We start from the raw sequence: 22,691 nt of genomic DNA, 5'->3' as shown, positions 1-22,691 counted from the left end.
ATATTAGTTGTGAGAGATCATAAATTAATTGCTGCCATCTCTACGCCAATAAAATTTGGTTTAGGATACTGATGCCCTCAAAATTACAATACTGTAAAATATGTTTATTGGGCCAAAATGTCTTAAATGGCAGGTTTCTGGGTGGCAAAGTTAATCATTCTTCACCCAAGAAATTTAACACTGTATATCTAAAATATATATTTGAGAAATATATGGAATAAATAGCATTTGAGATAAGTGGCTATATAAATAAAAAAAAATTTTTTTTGATGTTGACTGCTTTTCATTCCATAGATTCTGTTACATGGTTTTCATGTAGTTTTTTTTTTTACTTTTTAATATTTTAATCTGTTATTATATTATATTCACACCTACGTCCTGTGGATGGCTGGAAGATTTTAGAATTCAGTAGGTTACCCATGTAACTTACTGAAAGGCTGGTGGGGGGGAAAGATAAAAGATTGTTTTCACGTTAATATAGTTGATTCTCACAGATTTCCACAAGATAACCAAACTTTAGTGGATTATAAAATGCTAGCTAGAACACCTGAAAAGAAAAGGTTTTCTTATTACCAAAAAATTCTTAATATCATTTCATGTTATCTATCTATCTATCTATCTATCTATCTATCTATCTATCTATCTATCATCTATCTATCTCCCTTCTACTTCTATCTGGCTGTGTATCAGTCTTTTTTATAAACTATTAGTAAAGTGACAATCCAATCAAATAAAATTGCTCACCTTGCCAAAGCAAACTGTCTCTTTGAAAAGCGCAACAGCAAAGCAATAGAAGGTAAACCAAACCACTGAAGGGAAGAGGGAAAAAAGGAAAAAAAAAGAGAGGTGAACATCTGCAATACACAAGGGTCTCCTACGCACTAGCAGGAATCCCTCTGCAAATCCTAAACCATGGGAGACCCAGAGGCAAACGGGGATCTAAAAGAACCATCCCCTACTCCTTAAGCCAGCGACTCCTCTGTGAAAGGCAATGGATGGACTTTTGAAAGGTAGAATGTAAGAATCATTACCTGTAACAGTGTTTAGGCTAACCACGATTAGTGTATCCTTCACAGCAGGGCTTTTTTTGTCATAGAATGCACCAGGATGGAGTGCCGGCACCTTTTTTCGGTGGATTTTCCAGAGTTGCGTTCTTCTTCCTATTGTTTCCCTTCCTATCCTCTTTTGTTTTTGAAAATGCCCCATTGGTGGTCGGGTCCCCTCTGGTGCTGTCTGTCTCCTGTAGGAGGAGCCATGAGGCGCTGGAGCACCACAGCCAGAGTGTGGCTTGATTGGAAGGGTCGGACCATGTGGTGTGGAAGCCATTGGTGGTGGGAGACACATAAACATGGCGGCCCTCTTTCACGAGAGGGTGAGCGAGCCTTTTGCCTTCCCTTACAGAAGGTGGGGTGTGAGGTTAAAAAGAGGCGAAGCGAGAGGAAAGAAAGGCCACTGGGCGTGGAAGCCTGCCTGACAGTGAAACTTTGCTGTTTCTGTTCCTTGGGTAGTTCAAAGGCTGGGATGTCTACGAAAATCTCTTTTTTGTCTTTTATACTTTATATTCAAACTGCAGAGGGGAAGAATAAGAATAAAGCCAATGTCTTATGATTTGACAAAGTTTTAACTTTAATTTGTTTCAAGTCAATATCCATATTACACTTCAAATGTAAATTTTTCCACCTTGTTTGACAACTTCTTAAAAATAATTCAGTCTTTTACAAGCCACCAAATTTTGTTTTATTGGGCCAATTTCATTCCACACAGAAAGCTGACATTTCCACTCATTAAACTAAATGGGTATGCCAGTGGTAAATGTCCCAAAAGATTAATAAAATGCCTTCTTGTAATTTAAAGCCACAGAGTGCATGGTAACATTAATAGTATTAACTTACCTTGAACAAAATCCTAGTCTTGTAGATACACTAAAAATTGAAGGGTTTTTTTTCCCCAACTACAAAGGTAAATCTTGTAGAGTAGGCAAGGCGGGTGAGTTCCGGCACCTTTTTTTTTAACAAAAAAAGCACTGCTCCACAGCAATTCTAAGCAGGCAAAGCAGCCTATTAAATATTATTTGGAAGTTTAGGCAATTTTCACTCCCTTAAACAAAAGATGATTTCTATACTTTGATGCATAATGGGTATATAGCTGCCTGGTTCTATTCAATATCTGGGCAAGAAACCAGGATGTCTCTGGCATCCTGTCTGAATACAGGCAGGCAATTTTTGTTTAGATCTTCAAAGCCAGCCTGCTGACAATTTAAACACAGAATTATTCAGAACCTTCAAATAAAGAAATATAAAGATATAAATTTACAAAAAAGATTTGAAAATAAACACTACTTTTTAATTTTAGTAGGAAGAGTACAAATTCAGTTTCTTGAAATGAAAAAATCAATTTTTAAACCCCCAAGCCCATAAACCCAGATTGTTGGGGGCAATTAAGCTGACTTTGTAATAATGCCGCTTGGGGGGTGTGTGAAAGCCCTAATAAGCAGGCATATACATAGAATGAAGGCTACTGCTAAGCTTGTAAGCCGCCCTGAGTCTTCGGAGAAGGGCGGGATATAAATGGAATAAAAATAAAAATAAAATAAATAAAATAATTCATTATCCAATAAATGTTTTAGGATTCTAGTTGGAAAAAAATAGAAACCAAAAATAATAGTGAGTTGGAACATGAATGAACATACTAAACTCTAGTACAATGAAAGTTCGAACAATTCGCCTTATGACCACCAACTACTGTATTCATACTTCAACCACAGCAGACCCTTTAAAAACAAAAACGCGGCCCTTCCATCTCTATGATTTTTGTGCCTGAGGGGGCCTCATTGGAAGGCCCACAGTTCTTGTCCTGACCAAGCCTGAGATTATTCAATGTTTTACTTCACCCGTATATCCCTATGCACTCACGCAAGAAATGTTGACATTTAGAGGAAGCTGGTGAAAAGTGTAAAACTTTTTTTCCTCAGCCCTGGCAGTTGAAATGCCGGACTTCTGGCAATACGGAAGATACCTATCCCTCTCTCCCGACATGCACTGCGTGGCCGGTTCCCAGGGAGGCGGTGTCTGGAGCGCCAAGCGGAGAAAGAAAGAGGAGCTCCGGGAGAAGAGCGTGGATCTGGTGCGGGGTGGAGCTTCGTCCGTTTCGGGTCGCTGGTCCTTCAGCTGAGCCGTCGGTGTCCGTCTTCTGTCCTACCTCACAAGGTCGGGGACGGGGGGAGCGGGGGGTACTGGCCTTGCTGAGCCGCTCGCCCACCCCGGAAAAATGCCTCTCTTCACCAGCAACCCCTTCGATCAGGATGTGGGTAAGTGTGAGGGAGGCCCACCTGTCGTCACGCCAGCTTGGGCCCTGTCCGGGGCTGTCCTCTTCCTGGACTTAGGCCCTCGCCATGTCGTCATCGGGGTCTTTGTGAGGCTCTGCTTCATCCTTCCCCATAATGGGACTCGCGTCTGTTCCCTTCGTCGCAGAATGCCCTGCCTTGGATTTTGATCTGGGGACTGGAGCAAAGCGAACTTGGGCTCCCCAAATTAGGCGAACCGTGTTTAAAACCATCCTTTCTGGGACACGGTGCCCTTCATAATCATTAGCCAGTTTCCTTCCTCCCGGTCCAGGGTTCTTGGAAGTGGGGAAAAGTTCCCTTTTATCTTTATTCTCTACCTTAAACCGTTTATAGCGTGAACCCGCTTAGTGTTTTTAACGTTATTTTCGTTATCCTAGGAATTTACTCCTTTTCTGCTTGTTATAATGGCTCCCCCTCCCCCGCAAATTGAGGGTGATTCAAAATTAGCCACGTTTGCAAAATAAACTATTCTCCCAAAATACTAGCGCAAGTAATTAATTTTAGTGCAATATACCACGTGGGATTTTGAACTGTGTTGTATATTTAGAAACATTAAATGGAAATGTACTACCTATTGTACTTTTTACAATTTTTAAATAGTATTTCTTTAGTTTTTCTCTTGAAGCTTTTAACTCTTTTCAGGAACTTTTTAAACTGATACTACTTCAGCATCATGCTTGAGTATTATATGATATTAGTGGTTTTCAGTTTTATTGACTCACTGGCTTTTTCTGTTGTAAACAAATCTGAAGAAAGCCTTATAATAATGAAATAGCTATTGTCTTATGTAGACTTTCATCTCTGTGATTGGAAGTAGCTTTTAACTTTAAGTATATGAGGAGCACTCCTATAGTAACATTGAATATTATAACTAAAGGATGTTTATCATTTTCATATTTTATAGTGCCTTTGGGGTAAAAAATTTATACAGTGCAACTATATTATATTGCAAAATTGATTTGCTTATTTGCAGTGAATGATTAAATAACTTCTTATTTTTTCCAAGAGAAAGATGTGAACGGAAAGTCCAGAGGTTAAGGCAGAGTTAAGGCAACTTGATATTTTAGGCCAACATATCCTTGGTGAACATTGCCAAACGAGATTGGTTCATCAGAATCTTTTCCATACAGAGTTTAATGCTAAGAATCTTCAGACTTAGAGTTATATGATATGTAGACAAATGGAAATGTAGACTGCTGTAATTTGTTGCCAAAGCATGAAGGATATTCAACAAATATGAAATAAATTTAATTCTGTTTATAACTTAGATAGTTATACACAGTCATCAGTGATTCATAGGAACTTGTGACATGTTTCTCACAAGGCTGCATTAGTTAATATGCAGTAAACAAACAATATATTAATGGAGAGTACTTCATTTGTGTTAAAGTCTACACTAAGTAATTCAAGGATGACTTCTCAGAGTGACACAATAAATGTTTTACAAGCACTGCCTTGTTTTATCAAGCTGCTAGAGAAGCAATTTGTTAATAGATCATACTCTCCTATCTACATTTTATTTTCCTATCAGGATTTTCTAGCAGAGAATTTAGGAACAGGCTTTTGTATGTAAGCTCTTAAAATCACATCCCTATACCTTCCTGCTATAATGAGTTGTTTAAATAATTGGACTTTCAAGATTTGAAATTAAGGCATAGAATAAGAAAAAGAGAAGGAGATATAGCTAAATCTATTTATTTATATTTCTGTCGATCAGAAGGTTGGCAGTTTGGTGGGTTGAATCCCGAGTGCTGCGTAACAGAGTGAGCGCCTGTTACTCGTCCCAGCTTCTGCCAACCTAGCAGTTTGAAAGCATGTAAAAATACAAGTAGAAAAATAGGGACCACTCCGGTGGGAAGGTAACAGCGTTCTGTGCGCCTTTGGCATCTAGTCATGCCGGCCACATGACCACGGAGACGCCCTCTGACAAGCGCTGGCTCTTCAGCTTTGAAACGGAGATGAGCACTGGCCCCTAGAGTCGAAAACGACTAGCACGCATGTGCGGGGGAACCTTTACCTTTACCTATACTTTTTATTATATTATACTCATTTATTATATATCTTGATATCTTTCTATTCTTGCAAAAAATAACATCTATATACTGCTTCATAAACTGTCTTTTTGTTCCTTAAACATCTCGGCTCTTTCCTTTGAGAAGCTAATTAATTCCATCCAACTATGATTTTTTTCTGTTTTTCCCCTTCCTCTCAAGCCTTTCACTTTTCATTTATATTTAATTTAATTTAATTTAATTTGTATACCGCCCTTCTCCTAAAGGACTCAGGGCGGTGAACAGGGCAATAAATACTAAAATACAGAAATACAAAAATTAAGAAGAGATTAAACCAATGCCCAATGCAACAAATAAATTACATAAAAACAGTGATAAAACCCAAACCCATCAGACCAGGCCGGCTTGTTCAAACAAATAGGTCTTTAGATCACGTCAGAAGGAGCGAAGGTCGGGAGCCATCCGGAGCTCAACTGGTAAACGGTTCCACAGATCAGGCGCACCCACAGAGAACGCCCTGCCCCTGGGGGTCACCAGTCGGCACTCTCTGACCGGTGGCACCCTGAGGAGGCCCTCTGTGTGGGAGCGCACTGGGCGGAGGGAAGTTGATGCCGGCCGCAGGTGCTCCCTAAGGTACTCCGGACCCATGCCATGTAGGGCTTTAAAGGTCATTACCAGCACCTTGAATCATATATATCATTCGCTATTCAATCCTCATTCATTCTGTCAATGTGAGTAGATCACTTAGGTCTTTTTTATTGGTCATTCAGTTTTGTAATTTATTCACATTTATTCAGCATCCATTTTTTTATTGTATGCACCACACATATTTCTCAGATCACCCACTCCACTTTATACAAATTTTATGCTTCTTCTGGTATAACCATTGTTTATTTTCATACAAAACTGTGCAGAAGCACACAGGTATATGACTTAGTTCAATAAATTGTTCCTAGTAACAAACCATATACTGCCTTTCTACCAGCATTCCCACATCTTTAAATTTCTTCATCAACTTTCCCATCTTTTAGGAAATCAGGTAAAGCCCCAATCACCAGGCCGTGGACCAGTACCGGTCCATGACTTGTTAGGCTCCGGGCCCCACATGAGGCCGGCGAACAAGCAAAGCTTCATCTGTGCATGTGCAGGATCTAGTTTGCACATGAAACCATTCCCCCCCCTCCCCGTCTGTGGAAAAAAAATTCTTCTGAAACTGGTCCCTAGTGCCAGAAAGGTTGGGGACTGCCGAAGTAAGGTACATATTTTTTTCTTGATTTTTTGCCATTTCTATACAGGTATTTCTTGACTTACAACCACAGTTGAACCCATTTCTTTTGTTAAGTGAAACATTAAGTGAATTTTGCCCCATTTTATGACTTTTCTTTCCACAGTTGTTAAGTGAATCTGGCTTCCCCATTGACCGCATGTCAGAAGATCACAGAAAGTGACCACATGATCCTGGGATATTGCAGCTGTCACAAATATGAGTCAATTGCCAAGCATCTGAATTTTGATCATGTGATCATGAGGATACTGCAATGCTCATAAGTGAAAAATGATCATTTTTTCAATCCTGTTGTAACTTTGAATGGTCACTAAATGAACTATTGTGAAGTAGAGGACTACCTGTATAACTTACAATAATTGTGTTTTTTACATGTATGCTTTCATAACTTGTCTTTTTATAAGGGAGTAATATGACATTCTTCATTGGGTAAGATGAAATATTCACACATGAATAAGCAAACCACAGCCATAATTAGATATTTTTCCTGCTACCCTGTTTATAATTTCAGCCATATTATTTTACAGGGTTCTCACAGTATTAAAGTATTTTAAAATGAAGGACATAAATAGTTTTGATTGTAATGTAGCATGTAAGACTTTTTTTAAAAAAAAATCCATTATAGTTCTGCCTTTCAGTAGCCTTCAGTTTTAAGATGGTGACTATATGCTATTCAGTCTACAAGGCTTTTATATCTTGTATGCTGGCTAAAAATTGTAACAAACTAAAAATGAAATAGATGATAACTAGCAGTAACATATGGAAGATAAACATTATGGATAAAAGTATTTTATTTAATTACTTTAATTTTGACTGATTTTGTATTATGGCTAGTGCCACTAAGTAAAACAGTGACTAGATTTACATATTTATTTGTTTATATCCCGCTTATATTATTTTTACAAATAACTCAAGACGGAGAACATATCCAACACCTCTTCCACCTCCTATTTTCCTCACAACAATCCTGCAAAGTGAATTGGGCTGAGAAAGAGTGAATTCCCCAAGGTCACCCAGTTGACTTTCATAGCTAAGGCAGGATTCATATTCTCTTGCTTTCTAGCCTGGTGCCTTAACCACTACACCAAACTGGCTCTCTGCATATTCTACTAAGTTGCATACTCCCTTATGCTTAGGCACCATTATGAATAGTTGGGTTCACATCATTAAATGCCACACTTGGGTTAATTAAGGTTCTGTGTTTCTTGTGTCTGTAAAGCTACAATAATTTATATTTTAATTAAGAGGAGTAGCATGAAAATATAATATTCTGCAATCAAATTTAAGATCTTTTAAGACACGGTTTGTTTCTTTTTTGATGTTTTAAATTTTTTTGTATGGTTAGCTGACTATAAGAAAGAATCATTTTGGAAAGGAATTAGAAGTTTGTATGTATTGCAATTCATCAAATTCTTGAAAAATCAGATTCTTCAAGATTATAGGAAGATCTTACTCCCATCCGATTGTGTTCTGGTTCCTACTTATTGTTATGAATTTTAATTTTAGTATTTTAATATTTCTATTTCTGTTTTTATACCGTGTTTCCATGAAAACTGCTAAGCTTGTAAGCCGCCCTGAGTCTTCGGAGAAGGGCGGGATATAAATGGAATTTTTTAAAAAAAATAAGACCGAGTCTTATATATTTTTTTTGGACCAAAAGACCCCTTAGGGTTTATTTTGGGGGAATGTCTGACTTTGCAGCTGCCTACCCACTCCATCCCATTGTCTGGTTGCTTGTGGCTGCAGTGGGGCAGGAGAGCACACATGGCACCTGTGCTGCCGCCGCAAGGTGAGGTAAGGCAGGTAGGGGGATGGAGCTGCCCCAACCGCCCCATACCTACTTACCTCGTGTGGAGGATGTGTGGGTGAGGCTCGGTCTCCTTACCCGATCCCCCTCTGCCGTTTTGGAGCCATGGGGGAAGTGATGGCGAAAGGTCTTTGCTGCGCATCAACTGCATCTGCTGCTGGAGGGACTTTCTTTGATCTGGGCCGCCTCCGGTTTTCCCTGCAGATCTCCCCGGTGATAGCTGCCTCCTCCACTAACTCTCCTGTGGCTTGCACTGTGACCAGGTGGCTCAAGCCTCACCTGCCACTTCCCTCCACCTGCCACACTGTTTTCTTTTGCAACCAGACTTAGCTTCTAGTCTTGTCAGTTCTTCATCTGAGCGAAAAGGTTTTGGGCGCTTATGGGGCACTTGGAAATGGAGCAAATTGCACCCCATAGGAGCCCAAACACTTTTCACCCAGAGGGAGACTGGAAGCTTCATCTGCTTGCAAATGGGCCACTTGGAAAGAGAGCTATTCACTCTTGTTTCCAAGTGCCCCATTTGCAAGCAGAGAAAGCTTCCAGTCTCCCTCTGGGTGAAAAGTGCATGGCGCATCGGGGTTGTCTGCCTCCTCCCTGCCTCTGCTGCAGTCCTCAGACTTCCTTGTGCTGCACTGTGGATGGGGCCGGTCCCCTATGCTCACCGCCTCTTGTATTGGCCATGTCCACCCCCCTGGTTTTATTTTTGGTTTAGAGTTTATATTATGCTCACCCAAAAAATTCAGGCTGGGGCTTATTTTCCGTGTGGGTCTTTTTAGGGGGGGAAGCACAGTAGTGCTTTAAGCTGTCCAGAGTCACTTGACAGTGTTAAGGCTGTGTATACATTTAATAAATAAAACAAATTAGCGTATGGAGTAGCAATGGTGAAATCTGTTGGGGAATTAATAATACTAATTGTAGAGGCACCATTAAAATAAGGATATTAGATATTCAGTTTGATTATGTTTTGTGCACCTCTGAGTAAGTGTTGATTCCTATTTGCTGCCCGGGCTAATCCCTGCAGTTTTCTTGGCAAGATTTTTGGAGGTGATTTTCCATTGCCCTCTTCCTAGATCTGAGAGAGTGTGATTGGCCCAAGGTCATCCAGCTGTCTGGGCCTAAGATAAGATTGGAACTCATAGTCTCCTGGTTTTTACCCTGAAGCCTTTAATCACCACACAAAATTGACACTCTCAAATCTATATGCAAATAAAACCTTAGTTAGCTATAGTGCGTTTGATCCATTATTGTGAAAGTTTTTTCAGTATATAATTTGAATTTTATTTTGCACATGCAATTTCCTGGAGCAGGTGAGTTCTAAATTTTTAATTTTAATGTAGGACATAAATGGATTGCTGATATTAATGATATCATTTTATTAGTTGTAGCACTACTATCAGAGTAACTGTTGAATAAGATTCATTTTTGAGGTTCTAAGTGTAATATGGAATAAAAAATAAATGAATTTTGATCTTTAATCTTTGAGAGAAAACATCTTTACTTAGATTGAAATAGTATGCAGTCGCAGTACTTGGACAAGTATTTACAAAATAGAAATGCAGGATCGAAATCAAACAAAATTTTTTAGAAGGTGTGTTGTATCATGGGGATGATTGGCAAGCTCAGCATGATCTGTAAGGCTTTGGATTTAGACGGTATAATTATGCATGATTACAACAGATGGCAAAGAACTACAGAGCAGTCACAATTATTGTCACATATTTTCCATTATTTCTGTGAACTAAAGACTTTAACTGACCCACTTTTTGTGTTGTTCCTAGTTAGACTTAGAAGTCAGAAATTATGAATAGTTCCAAACTGTTTAAAAGCAAATATAGAGCATGCAAGGGAAACAAATTATTACTGGCTTGCAAGATCTACAGTGCTGGTAGCATAAATGTGTTGATTTGATGAAGCAATGTGTTAATGTTTTCAGTAATGAAATTCTGCTGTTAAATATGTTCACATTGCAAATATACATTCTTAAAATAGTAAAAAAATGCTATGCCTGCTTAAAAGAAAATTCATCTTTTAACAGTAGAATGACTTATATCACTTTAAAATTATCATAGTTAATTCAGTACGATTTTGATACTAAATTTTTACTCATACTTCACTTCTCTTTGTTAAGAGAAAGCAACTAGTGAAATGAATACTGCTGAAGACTGGGGACTCATCTTAGATATCTGTGATAAAGTTGGACAATCACGGACTGGGTAAGTATTGTTTGAATTAATTTGGCAATATTTGAAATAAAGAGCTTAAAAATCTAAAATGTGTAAAACACCTCTTGGGGCAAACGTAACATTGCATGTGGTAATGCTCAGGTTTGCAAATTGTTTATAGTTTTAGCTTTTTTTGCAGAAGGATATGAAATTTAGGAATGCATTTAGTAGAATTGTGTGCAGCTGATATAGAATATTTCATTAATCTTGGATTAGGCAGCCCATAATTGTAGCTTTCAGTTGTTACAATATTCAAGTACTCTTCTAATTGCAGTTGATCTTGTAAATAATGCAGTGAATTAGTACTTCTTATTTTCAAAATAAGCATTTCCAAAGCACTCTGAGAGTTGAATTCTAAGAATTGGCAACTAATCATCATAATCAAAGCATTGAAGTGACTGAGCAGTTTGCTATTTTTTTTTCTGGTGGGCTGCTAAAATATTTTTACCTGATGTATAAAATTGTATTAAATAAAATAAAATCATTTTTTTTGTTTTTATAAAAATACCCAATACTCTTAATAATATTTTGGAAATTAGATTTAAAAAAAACAGTTTATTTTAACAGAATTGTTTGGTATATATATAATTTGTTGTAATTTTTTTCTTTTACTTCATTGTCCTGTATAATGTAGATTTAAAAACTTTTATTGTAATCATTATTTATGCAGTAGCACCATATTTCCCTTATAGTCTTTTATTTCAATTGATTTCATGAAAAAAGACTATGAAGACAAATACAAACCAACTTTATCCATTTAGTTTGCCGTAATGAATTTGTATGTTTTAGTTGGTGTCACAAATATAACACCCTGTTAATTTCTTTGTTCTTGAATTTGTTTGGAAGAAGTTACATTATTTGAAACAAATTTTATGAATAAGGAAACTTTAAGAAGTACTATGTAGTATGGAGTATCATATATAACGCTTAGAAATTTAAAAGTTTCATTGAGCAGGGTAAAGACTCAGATCTTAAATTACTACTTGAATTTTATTTTTCCACTGCAGGCTATCATTCTGTATAATAATATTATTTGTTAACATTATTTTAATTTAGTCTTAAATTATTTCTTCATTTCCATGACTTGATATAAACTTTAAGATTATTGAAATGTACATATAGTATTTGTTCTAATATGATAGGCACAGATAGTGTTATTTTTAAAATGATAAATTCAGAACAGTAATACGTACAATAGCTTTTAATGTGTTTTGATTTTAAAATAGGTTAAAGTGTTAAAAGAATATTAAAAGCACTTCACAATTATGAACAAATAGTTCTGGGTAAAAAATTGAACTTTCTGGAAGCAAATCATTTATATAAATATAACTTTCTAAGTCTTGTACTATTTAAATAAACCAAAACTTTGAAACCAAGGTTTGTCATATAATTTAGGATATATATTTTGCTACATTTATCTTTTATTACTGCTTGATCGTTTATTTACAATGCTTTTCTGTAACATTATTGTAGATATTACCACAAGGCTGCAATACTGAGGCCTTCGTTGATATGCTGTATATTGTTGTTGTTCTTAGTTGCGAAGTCGTGTCTGACCCATCGCGACCCTATGGACAATGTTCCTCCAGGCCTTCCTGTCCTCTACCATCTTCTGGAGTCCATCTAGGCTCACGCCTACTGCTTTAGTGACTCCATCCAGCCACCTCATTCTCTGTCGTCCCCTTCTTCTATTGCCCTCAATCTTTCCCAGCATTAGGCTCTTCTCCAGTGAGTCCTTCCTTCTCATTAGGTGGCCAAAGTATTTGAGTTTTAGCTTCAGGATCTGGCCTTCTAAAGAGCAGTCAGGGTTGATCTCCTCTAGGACTGACCGGTTTGATCGCCTTGCAGTCCAAGGAACTTGCAGGAGTCTTCTCCAGCACCACAGTTCAAAGGCCTCAATTCTTTGGCGCTCAGCCTTTCTTATGGTCCAGCTTTCACTGCCATACATTGCAACTGGGAAGACCATAGCCTTGACTATACGCACTTTTGTTGACAGGGTGATGTCTCTGCTTTTTAGTGTGCTGTCTAGATTTGCCATGGCTTTCCTCCCAAGGAGCAAGCGTCTTTTAATTTCTTGGCTACAGTCCCCATCTGCAGTGATCTTGGAGCCCAGGAAAATAAAATCTGTCACTACCTCCATTTCTTCCCCATCTATTTGCCAGGAATTGAGAGGGCCAGATGCCATGATCTTGGTTTTCTTAATGTTTAGTTTCAACCCAAATTTTGCACTCTCCTTCTTCACCCACAACAAGAGGCTCTTTAGTTCTTCTTCACTTTCTGCCTTTAGAGTGGTATCATCTGCATATCTTAGGTTGTTGATGTTTCTTCCGGCAATCTTAATTCCAACTTTTGATTCATCTAGCCCTGCCTTTCTCATGATGTGCTCTGCATATAAGTTAAATAGGCAGGGTGACAGTATACAGCCTTGTCAGACTCCTTTCCCAATTTTGAACCAATCAGTGGTTCCGTGTCCAGTTCTCACTGTTGCTTCTTGGCCTGCATATAGATTTCTCAAGAGACAAATAAGATGGTCTGGTATGCCCATCTCTTTAAGGACTTGCCAGAGTTTGTTATGATCCACACAATCAAAGGCTTTAGCATAGTCAATGAAGCAGAAGTAGATGTTTTTCTGGAACTCTCTAGCTTTTTCCATGATCCAGCGTATGTTAGCAATTTGATCTCTAGTTCCTCTGCCTCTTCGAAATCCTGCCTGTACTTCTGGTAGTTCTCGATCCACATACTGCTGGAGTCTAGCTTGTAGAATTTTAAGCATAACTTTACTAGCATGAGAAATGAGAGCAATGGTGCAATAGTTTGAACATTCTTTGGCCTTTGGCCTTTCTTTGGAATTGGAATGTAAACTGATCTTTTCCAATCCTGTGGCCACTGTTGATTTTTCCAAATTTGCTGGCAAATTGAGTGTAGCACTTTTACTGCATCGTCTTTTAAGATTTTGAATAGCTCAGTTGGAATACTGTCACCTCCACTAGCTTTGTTGTTGCTCAGCTTTTCTAAGGCCCACTTCACTTCACATTCTAGGATGTCTGGCTCGATGTCAGTGACCACCTCATTGTGATTATCAGGGACGTTAAGCTCATTCTTGTATAGTTCTTCTGTGTAATTTTGCCACCTCTTCTTAATCTCTTCTGCCTCTGTTAGGTCCCTGCCATTTTGGTCCTTTATCATGCCCATTTTTGCATGAAATGTTCCTTTCATCTCTCCAATTTTCTTGAAAAGATCTCTGGTCCTCCCTATTCTATTGTTTTCTTCTATTTCTTTGCATTGTTCATTTAAGAAGGCATTCTTATCTCTTCTAGCTATTCTTTGGAATTCTGCATTTAATTGGGCATATCTTTCTTTTTCTCCCTTGCTTTTTGCTTCCCTCCTTTCCTCAGCTATTTGCAAAGCTTCCTCAGACAGCCATTTTGCTTTCTTGCATTTCTTTTTCTTTGGGATGGTTTTGGTTGCTACCTGTTGTACAATGTTGCGAACCTCTGTCCATAGTTCTTCAGGCACTCTGTCTATCAGATCTAATTCCTTAAATCTATTTGTCACCTCTACTGTATATTCAACAGGTATATGATTTAATTCATACCTGACTGGCCTAGAGCTTTTCCCTACTTTCTTTAATTTATATTATTTATATTATTAATGCTGTATATTAGTGCTGTTTAAAGGTTCTTTTGTGTTATGTCAGTGTTATTCAATGTTGCTATGAGAATTGATCTTTAGGTACATTCAAACCTATGAGTCCCTAAACTAAGCAAAATTAAAATTCAGCTTTTCAAATAAGACTTAAATTATGGAGTGCAGTTGAATTATTTGTTTAATTAAATACATAAGTTTCAGTTAACTAGTAAAAAAGCAGAATGAAATGATTGTCATTAAACAGCAAAATAAATTTGAATTAATATATTGTATTACGTGCCTTATTCTCTAATGCGTCTTAAAATATATGGTTGTAATGATAAATATTCAGTTTATTACATGCCTTTCTTCATTTTTCATATAAAATAAGAACATAATCATTTTACCAAAAGTATAATGGAGACTACTGCCTGGAATTTGACAAGATTGCAGTTCCATGCAGTGTGAAATAATCATATTATTTGGCTTGTGCTTTATAATTAGTAGTGCCAAAATGATGCAGCAATTTACAAAACATAGAGACCACCAAATAAAGATATCCCATATAAAGTATAATTAAACTAATGTTCCCTTCAGCTGCTTATTGATATTTGACGAAAAATACTGTATTTTTATACCATTATTATTAATGATATTATTAATGTGTGTGTTTATATATGAACATAGCTAATATTTCTGTCTTCTGTCTTCACAACAACAGCCTTGTGAGGGGGTTAGTCTGAGAGGGAGCCACTGGTCCAAAATCAGCCAGCTTTCATCCTTAAAGGAGGACTAGAACTCAAAAACTCTAGGTTTCATCATCTACATCAAAGTGATTCTACATGTTAACATAATCTATCAGGCCTAAACTCAAAAATGATACAGTGAAATTGAATCAAGTTCATCCACTGACTCTTGCTATCTTTCTCCGATTGCTGACAGGGCATATCCAGTCTTACCCTATAGTATGGGAGGCAGTTGCCTTGGTTTTTTCCCAAGGCTCTTGCACTGTTCATCATGAAATATTTGTTAGGGTTTTCCTAACAAATTTTTCTCATATTCATTCAAATTAAATACCTCTTAGATAGAATTTTGAGATGTTGCTTGAGATTTCTTTGAATTTTAGGTGAAACAGATTATCTGGATTCCTTCAAATCTGGATTCAGACTTGGGTGTGGAACCAAAACAATATTGTTTTCTGGTAGATGGACTGTGTTGGTATCTAGATAGTGGGAACATAACCGTATTCATCCATACATCTCTCAGCAGCTTTTGATATCAACAGCAATGCTAATATATTGGACCACCTGTGGGGGTTGGGAGTTGGAGGAGCTTTCTTTTTCAGTGGTTCATTTCTATATTAATAATGGCAATTCCAATCAGCAGCAGTAGAGAAGAAGCAGTTCTGTTACTGGGTGCCCTGTCTGTTGCAACAGGACTCTGTTTCTCCACACTACAAATCAGCATGCATAAGACATTTGGAGGAGGTCATATGCTGTTTTAGGGTGAGGTCTTATCTATGCACTGATGATATTCAGCTGAACACCTGCTACTTTAGATCACCCTGCAGATGCTATTGAAATCCTAATCCAATGTATATGTAATGGCATATAAGAATGATCTTGGGAGGCAGGAGAAGGGGCCATAAACTTGACAGTGGTATGACAAGTGGTGGCTGAATCGGCAGAAAGAATGTGGGTGTGAGAAATATTCCACAAGGGACTTTCCCTAGTTTCTTGTAATGTTCGGGAAGGAGTGATGTACTTTCAGAGTTGGGAAGATTCTGTTAATGTAACCTTACAATAAAGTTGTACTTCTGGGTGTGCTTTTTGTCTGTATTATCTTGCAAATTTGACCGTGTGGAAGTTGTGAGATCTGGATGGATAGAACAAACTCCCAGCTAGAGGTAATTGATGTTTGTCCTGAAACACCCTGGCTTCAAGTCTGTTGGCTTTGGATGGAATCACTGTTCTCCTGAGGGGAAGGTCCACCCAGGACCTATGTCTCCTGCTGGAATGTCAGGTGGGAACCATGGCCAGGATGTCATTTGATAAGCTGAGGCTGGTTGAGCCAACTGGTTCTTTACCTAGGCTGGGATGTTTTTGGCAACAAATTATGAATTTATCATCATCCATTTAGGTGATTGTACACATGGCTAGTTTGAAAATAAGTTGATGCAGTATTCTGCAGGGATGCTAATGGATAAGAACAACTATGCAAGCATAACATCTTTTTCCCATGTTTGTTGCATTGGCTGCCAATTACCTCTTGAATCCAATTCGGAGGGCTATTTTTAACCTATAAAGTCCTTAGTGCCTTTGCTTCAGGGTATCTTAGGAATTGTCTCCTTCAGGCTGTAGCAGCTTTGGTCAATATATTTTAAAACCTACTGATTTTATTTGTTTAGGCCTAAGGACTGTCTTCGTTCTATTATGAAGAGGGTGAACCACAAGGATCCTCATGTTGCTATGCAGGCATTGACCGTACGTGGCTTTTTATTTTTTTAAGAAAATTTTAAAATAAATTTAAATAGTTAAATACCTAATCTCAATTTTTCCCTCTTATCTTTAGCTTCTTGGAGCATGTGTCTCAAATTGTGGTAAAATATTTCATTTGGAAGTATGTTCAAGAGATTTTGCAAGCGAAGTAAGCAATGTACTAAATAAGGTAATATAGTTTAAAGTTGGTTATACAGCTATCAGTTTAGAAGAGAGATAGATACTATGAGAGACAGATACACTTCACCATGAATAATATATATATGGATAAATAATTATATGATTATAATAGGAATGCTGTTCTTTAGCAAAAAATATAATCAAGGATTTTTAAGTTGAAGTGAGCAGTAATTCATAAAATAAATTGGTCCTTAATATGCTTATATGCTTTTGTTAAATTATCAAATAGAAATCAAGGTTGGGAAGGGAAGACAGAAAAAAGCCCACCAATGTTTTTATTCTAGCTATCAGAAATCTTAGTGTATATTGATCTGAATAAATTTCCAAGGAAATGATGTTCATATTGTCTGTACTCTTGTTAATTGAATACAGTATTTAAACGGAATTTTGTAATAATAAAAATCAGTCATTAAAGTTTATGAAATTCCTAAAAGAACTGAGTCCCCTATGGAAGCCTGAAAAAAACTGGCTATTTTTAAGAATAGCCAACAGTTTATATATTTGCATGAAGTTAAAAGCATATATTCAAAAACATTTTTGAAAAATGGTTTGGTACCCTCTGAATGCTATTAGAAATTAGTCCATTTATCCATTTGTCCTATGATATCAAATATTTAAGGCTGAGTCTGATGATCTTATTTTATAGTAAATATGTTACGCTTTTCACAGGGTCATCCAAAGGTCTGTGAAAAGTTAAAAGCCCTCATGGTGGAATGGACAGATGAATTCAAGAATGATCCTCAACTTAGTCTAATATCTGCTATGATAAAAAACCTTAAGGAACAGGGTGTCATGTTTCCAGTTATTGGTTCACAGGTATAGTGGTAATAAATAACTTATATTTGTATCACAAACTGTTCTTGCTTCCTCCATTTCTATTGCTTCTGTACTTCTAGTACATGTCCACATACTACTTCATACATAATCTTTTGTTTTTTAAATTACATCTTTCTATTTTTTGGCCTTCATTAGTTACATCAATTTTTAGTTCTTTTATTTTTATTCCATCTTTATTTTTTTTTATAAATAACTCAAAGATGTGAATATATCTAATACTTTTTCTTTCTCCTGGTTTCCTCATAACAACCCTGTGAGTGGATTGAGCTGAGTGTCTGTCCAAAATCACCCAGATGTTTTTTTATACCGAAATCTAACTATAATTTTCTTAGTCTTCCTCTTTCACCATTCACTCTTACTTTATATGGAAGGAATGACATTTAATTATCTCTGTAGAACTGGTTAACTTCAACATACTTCTTTCATATTGTTCACTCATTCGGTATTCAGTCCATATTTGTTCAGCATTTATTCTTCATCCTATCTTGTTTATCATACACATTTCTCAAGTAAACAATTTGCACTGTATTGATTTCCCGTCTCAGGCCACCAACTTGGTTTTTTATACATTGATTTTCAGATACGCCAGTACATAATACAATTTGCCTAATGTTTGCTGCTACTCACGTGGGTTCTCAGTCACTGAAGAAGGAATTGACAAGACCTAACTTGACATCTTCTAATCCTCTAAAAAAATTACCACCAATTGTGCTTTTGCAAACAGTAAAACTTGCAGTTGTTACTATATTCAGGACTATTGATTTTAAAACTCATCCTTTCCCAGAAGCTGTCAGAATTATGTAGCCTGAGTGGTGAAGAAGCATGTCTAGTGAAGCCTAGCACTCATGAACCCTCCTCTAACCTTGAAAAATGGCATGCCTGACCTGTTGTAACAACTACAGACTACTTTGTTCCACAGCAAAGAAATCAGTGAAGCAAACATAATGAAGTATCACATTCATATCCATAGGTGCTATTTTTTATAATGACAAAGGCACTTAAGTGCAAAAAGATTGCTTTTTTAAATTAATGAATAAGTTACTATTACCTAGATAACATAGATTATGTTCTTATATTTTAGGTGTTTTTATCAAATCTCAAACAGATACACCAAGGACTGTCAATTCCTGTCATGCTTACATTCCATGAACTTAGGCTGAAGCTTAAGTAGTTTTTTTTTTCCTGAGTAGGTGTTTGGAGAATTGTGCTTTTTAGAACAGTATGCTCCCTGCATAGACCATTGCTCTACTTGACTTTTCAAAGCCAGTTGGAAATATGTTAAAAGAAAACAATGGGATTTTTAATATATTGAATATACTGCAGTGATTTTTTTTAAAAAATGTAAGTGTTGTTTCTCTATGTTTTAATCAGGCTGCAGAACAAGCAAAAGCAAGCCCAGCTCTAGTAGCCAAAGATCCTGGAATAGTAGCAAATAAGAAAGAAGAAGAGGATTTAGCTAAAGGTTGGTTTGACTTAAAAACAATATAAACATTCAACATTTACAGGTGGTATTTTAAAAATTTAATAAAAACCGATCATTGTATAGTTAATATGCTTTATTAGATGATGTATTTATATTCTTTGTATGAAAATGTAGTTTTTGAACATGTAACATATCCAATAGCTTTTTGTTGTGAAATGAAAAAGTAGAAAAAAAAGCTGGCCTAAACAATGATGCCAAAACAACTTTATAACTGGTATGTGAACAGATGTACTTGAACTAAAGCCTAATTATTGCTGAGGACCAATTAATTATGAAAGAAACAACCATTTTTCAAGGAAGTAGAGACCAGAGTATTTGGCTTAAAAAAAAGAATGATTATAAAACCAGCTTTGTAAATAGGAAATCAAAAGAAAATATTAAAAGATTCTATAATGTTTACATATTATTTTAAACGTTAGTGAACATTGTTCAGAAGGGATTCTACAGAGCCTTGAAAGTAACGTAAGACTAAGACAATACCTGTGTTATCTTAATCTTATTTTACTTTCAAGGCTCTGCAGAATATATTCTGACCAAATTCCATTAATATTTCAAATAACCTGCAAAGAAGAAGAAAAATTGTTACAAAAAGATTTCTTTCAAAATATTAAACTGCAATCCAAATAAGAGCACCAGAAAGTAATTCAAATGTGAGAAGTCATGAACGCTAGGGACAAAATCCTAATTTTTGCACTGCATTTAATTGTTGGTACATGATAATTTTACTAGTATTACTGTTATTACTTTGCATATCTGATATTGAAGATTAAGCTGACCAGAAAATATAATAATACTTGGATTAAATCCTACTTTTCCATCAGAGGAGAAAGATATTCAAGCTGGCTAATAATACCATGCAACATAAATTAAAAACAGAATTAACACTATACAAAAAAAAGATTAAAAGCCAATAAAATCTGATGACCATTATTAATTTATTACTCTGTTAATTAATATGTTAGATTAAATGGGAAATATATATTTTAAAACTGTTTTTGATGACAGAATGGATCAGCCACTACTCCTAAGGGGAATTCCACTGCTTAGAAATGACACAGGAAAAAAGTATTTTTTAGTTTAAACAAACATGTCTTACATATATATTTAATATATCTTTTAAATTGGTATTTGATAGGTCTTCTCATATTTATACTTTATGAAGTATTTTTCCTCTTTCTTTTATTCTGCCCCCCAATAATTGCTTGTTAAGTTTGAGTAGTTTTTTTAAAAGTATGTTATTCAAGAATATTACAATGCAAACATGAGAATCAATTCATGAACTTTCTCTCTTAGTAGGCATAATTGTATTATCTTCAGTATAAGTTATGCTGTGCTAATTTAAATGAATTGTCATTTTTTAGTTTACTTTTGATGATATGCATATAATCATACAACTTAAATGGCATAAATTTAATGAAAATTTATTTTCTTTCTTTATTACTTCACAGCTATTGAATTATCACTGAAAGAACAAAGACAACAGCAAACACCACTTTCCACTGTTTATCCAAACACTACAACACTCTCAACAAATCACAAACACGAGGGGCGAAATGTTAGAGCAATTTATGATTTCGAAGCTGCTGAAGATAATGAATTAACATTTAAAGCTGGAGAACTTATCACTGTTCTTGATGACAGGTAAAAGGAGTATCTCTTGGACATATAGAATTGTTAAATATCTTGATATGTACTTATTACTTTCAGTTATCATAATGCTGTGCAGCTCAGTAGAATGTGGCCTACGTTTTAATTATCTTTGGATCATCATATTCTTTTGATTCACTTGAATCAGAATATGCTTAACTGTTAGGCATAACTTTAGTAGCCTAATGTTACTTGTTTGCTTTTTTCAGTCTTTGTGCTTTTTTTAATGAAAGGACATTGAAAAGCCCTTAAATATAGTGGGCTGAATCCAAGCATACCACTTTCAGAAAAGAAGGCCATTTTATGTAGAAAACTATTAGCACTACATATGAATACAGTTACTTCTTTAATCTAGATTTCAAAAGGTTGATGGTGGTCCTTGCATTTAAGTGAACACAAGTATAATTTCCTCTTTAGATCTGCTACTTGAATATATTGAGGTTGAAGAGTAGTGGTGGGGCAGAACTGCATTTGTGATCTCTTTTTTATTCCACTTTGAGATCTCCATACAAATGTCTGAATGGAGCTGGTCCTTTAGAGCAGATGTCCCCGACCTTTTGGGCACCTGGGACCAGTTCTGTGGAGCAGAGTTTTTTCATGGATCGGAGGGGACGTGATTTTGTGTGCTGCCTGCATCTCACACATGGGGCTTTGTTTGTGCGGCCCAGTTGCTGGCATGCCGTGGCCCAGTATTGGTCCATGGACCGGGGATTGGGGACCCCTGCTTTAGAGCATCAGAAAGTATGGTTTTGTAAGATGTTATGCCATAAACTCTGGTTCACGCATAGGACTTAGGCATTTGTTGATAATGCAAACAGTCTTCAGTTTACATTTAAATCAGGTACAGTGAAGGGAAAAAAATATTTGATCCCCTGCTGATTTTGTTCATTTGCCCACTGACAAAGAAAGGATCAGTCTATAATTGTAATGGTAGGTTTATTTTAACATTGAAAGATGGAATAACAATTAAAAAATTCAGAAAAATATATTTCAAAAAAGTTATAAATTGATTTACCTACTAAGCCCCAACCACACTAGCCTTATAAACCTCTAAGCCCCAGCCATATTCTACCCTATTAAGCCTTTAAACCCAAGCATATTCTAGCCTACTAAACCTCTAATCCCCAGCCACACACTAGCCAACTAAGCCCCAGCCACACTCTGGCCTACTAAACCTCTAAGCCCCAACCACACTCTAGCCAACTAAGCCCCAACAACACTCTATCCTACTAAGCCTGCTAAGCCCCAGCCACATTCTAACCTACTAAGCCTCTAAACCCCGGCCACCTTCTAGTCAACTAAGCCTCATGCACATTCTAGCGAACTAAACCCCGGCCACACTCTAACCAGCTAATCCCCATCCACACTAGCCTACTAAACCTCTAAATTATCAAAAATTGACTGAGATGGAGAAGAATTTAGACAGCTGGAAAAACATTCAACTCTCAATCCTAGGACGAATTGCAGTGATTAAGACCCATATTTTGCCAAAGTGGTTATACCTATTCCAAACTGCTCCTGCAAAACTAGATAAGAATTTTTTTTAAAAACTAGAACAGATAGTTGGTAGATTCATATGGAATAATCGAAAGCCGCGTATTAAAAGAAGAACGCTGCAGGAGCACAAAACAAGGGGAGGACTGGGGCTCCCACATTGGGAGCTGTATTATCATGCCTCTGCCTTGGCTTGGATTAGGGACTGGGTTGTGTTATCTAGAAGGAGGGTGTTAACTATTGAAGGATATAACTT

The 22,691-nt window shown here is 36.6% G+C and overlaps 1 protein-coding gene across 3 annotated transcripts in view; it reads left to right on the top strand.

Annotated features, from left to right (window-relative positions):
* The first annotated feature begins 3,095 nt into the window (after window positions 1–3,095).
* The window catches only part of STAM (signal transducing adaptor molecule), a 43,464-nt gene continuing 23,868 nt past the window's right edge, over window positions 3,096–22,691 (top strand). The window contains exons 1-7 of one of the 3 annotated variants that reach the window (XM_083376383.1): window positions 3,096–3,307; window positions 10,576–10,660; window positions 16,704–16,779; window positions 16,868–16,942; window positions 17,644–17,790; window positions 19,183–19,273; window positions 20,743–20,935. In XM_083376383.1, coding sequence (XP_083232509.1) covers window positions 3,268–3,307; window positions 10,576–10,660; window positions 16,704–16,779; window positions 16,868–16,942; window positions 17,644–17,790; window positions 19,183–19,273; window positions 20,743–20,935 — 707 coding nt within the window. In that variant the 5' untranslated portion in view covers window positions 3,096–3,267. Of the gene's footprint in view, window positions 3,308–10,575; window positions 10,661–15,289; window positions 15,802–16,703; window positions 16,780–16,867; window positions 16,964–17,643; window positions 17,791–19,182; window positions 19,274–20,742; window positions 20,936–22,691 lie in introns of those variants that run through there. The other 2 variants (XM_083376382.1, XM_083376384.1) reach the window with 2 other exon arrangements.

The sequence above is a fragment of the Vipera ursinii genome (genome assembly GCF_947247035.1).
Source record: "Vipera ursinii genome assembly, chromosome: Z".
In the NCBI taxonomy this organism is placed as follows: domain Eukaryota; kingdom Metazoa; phylum Chordata; class Lepidosauria; order Squamata; family Viperidae; genus Vipera; species Vipera ursinii.
This window is presented reverse-complemented; position numbering and strand designations above follow the sequence as displayed.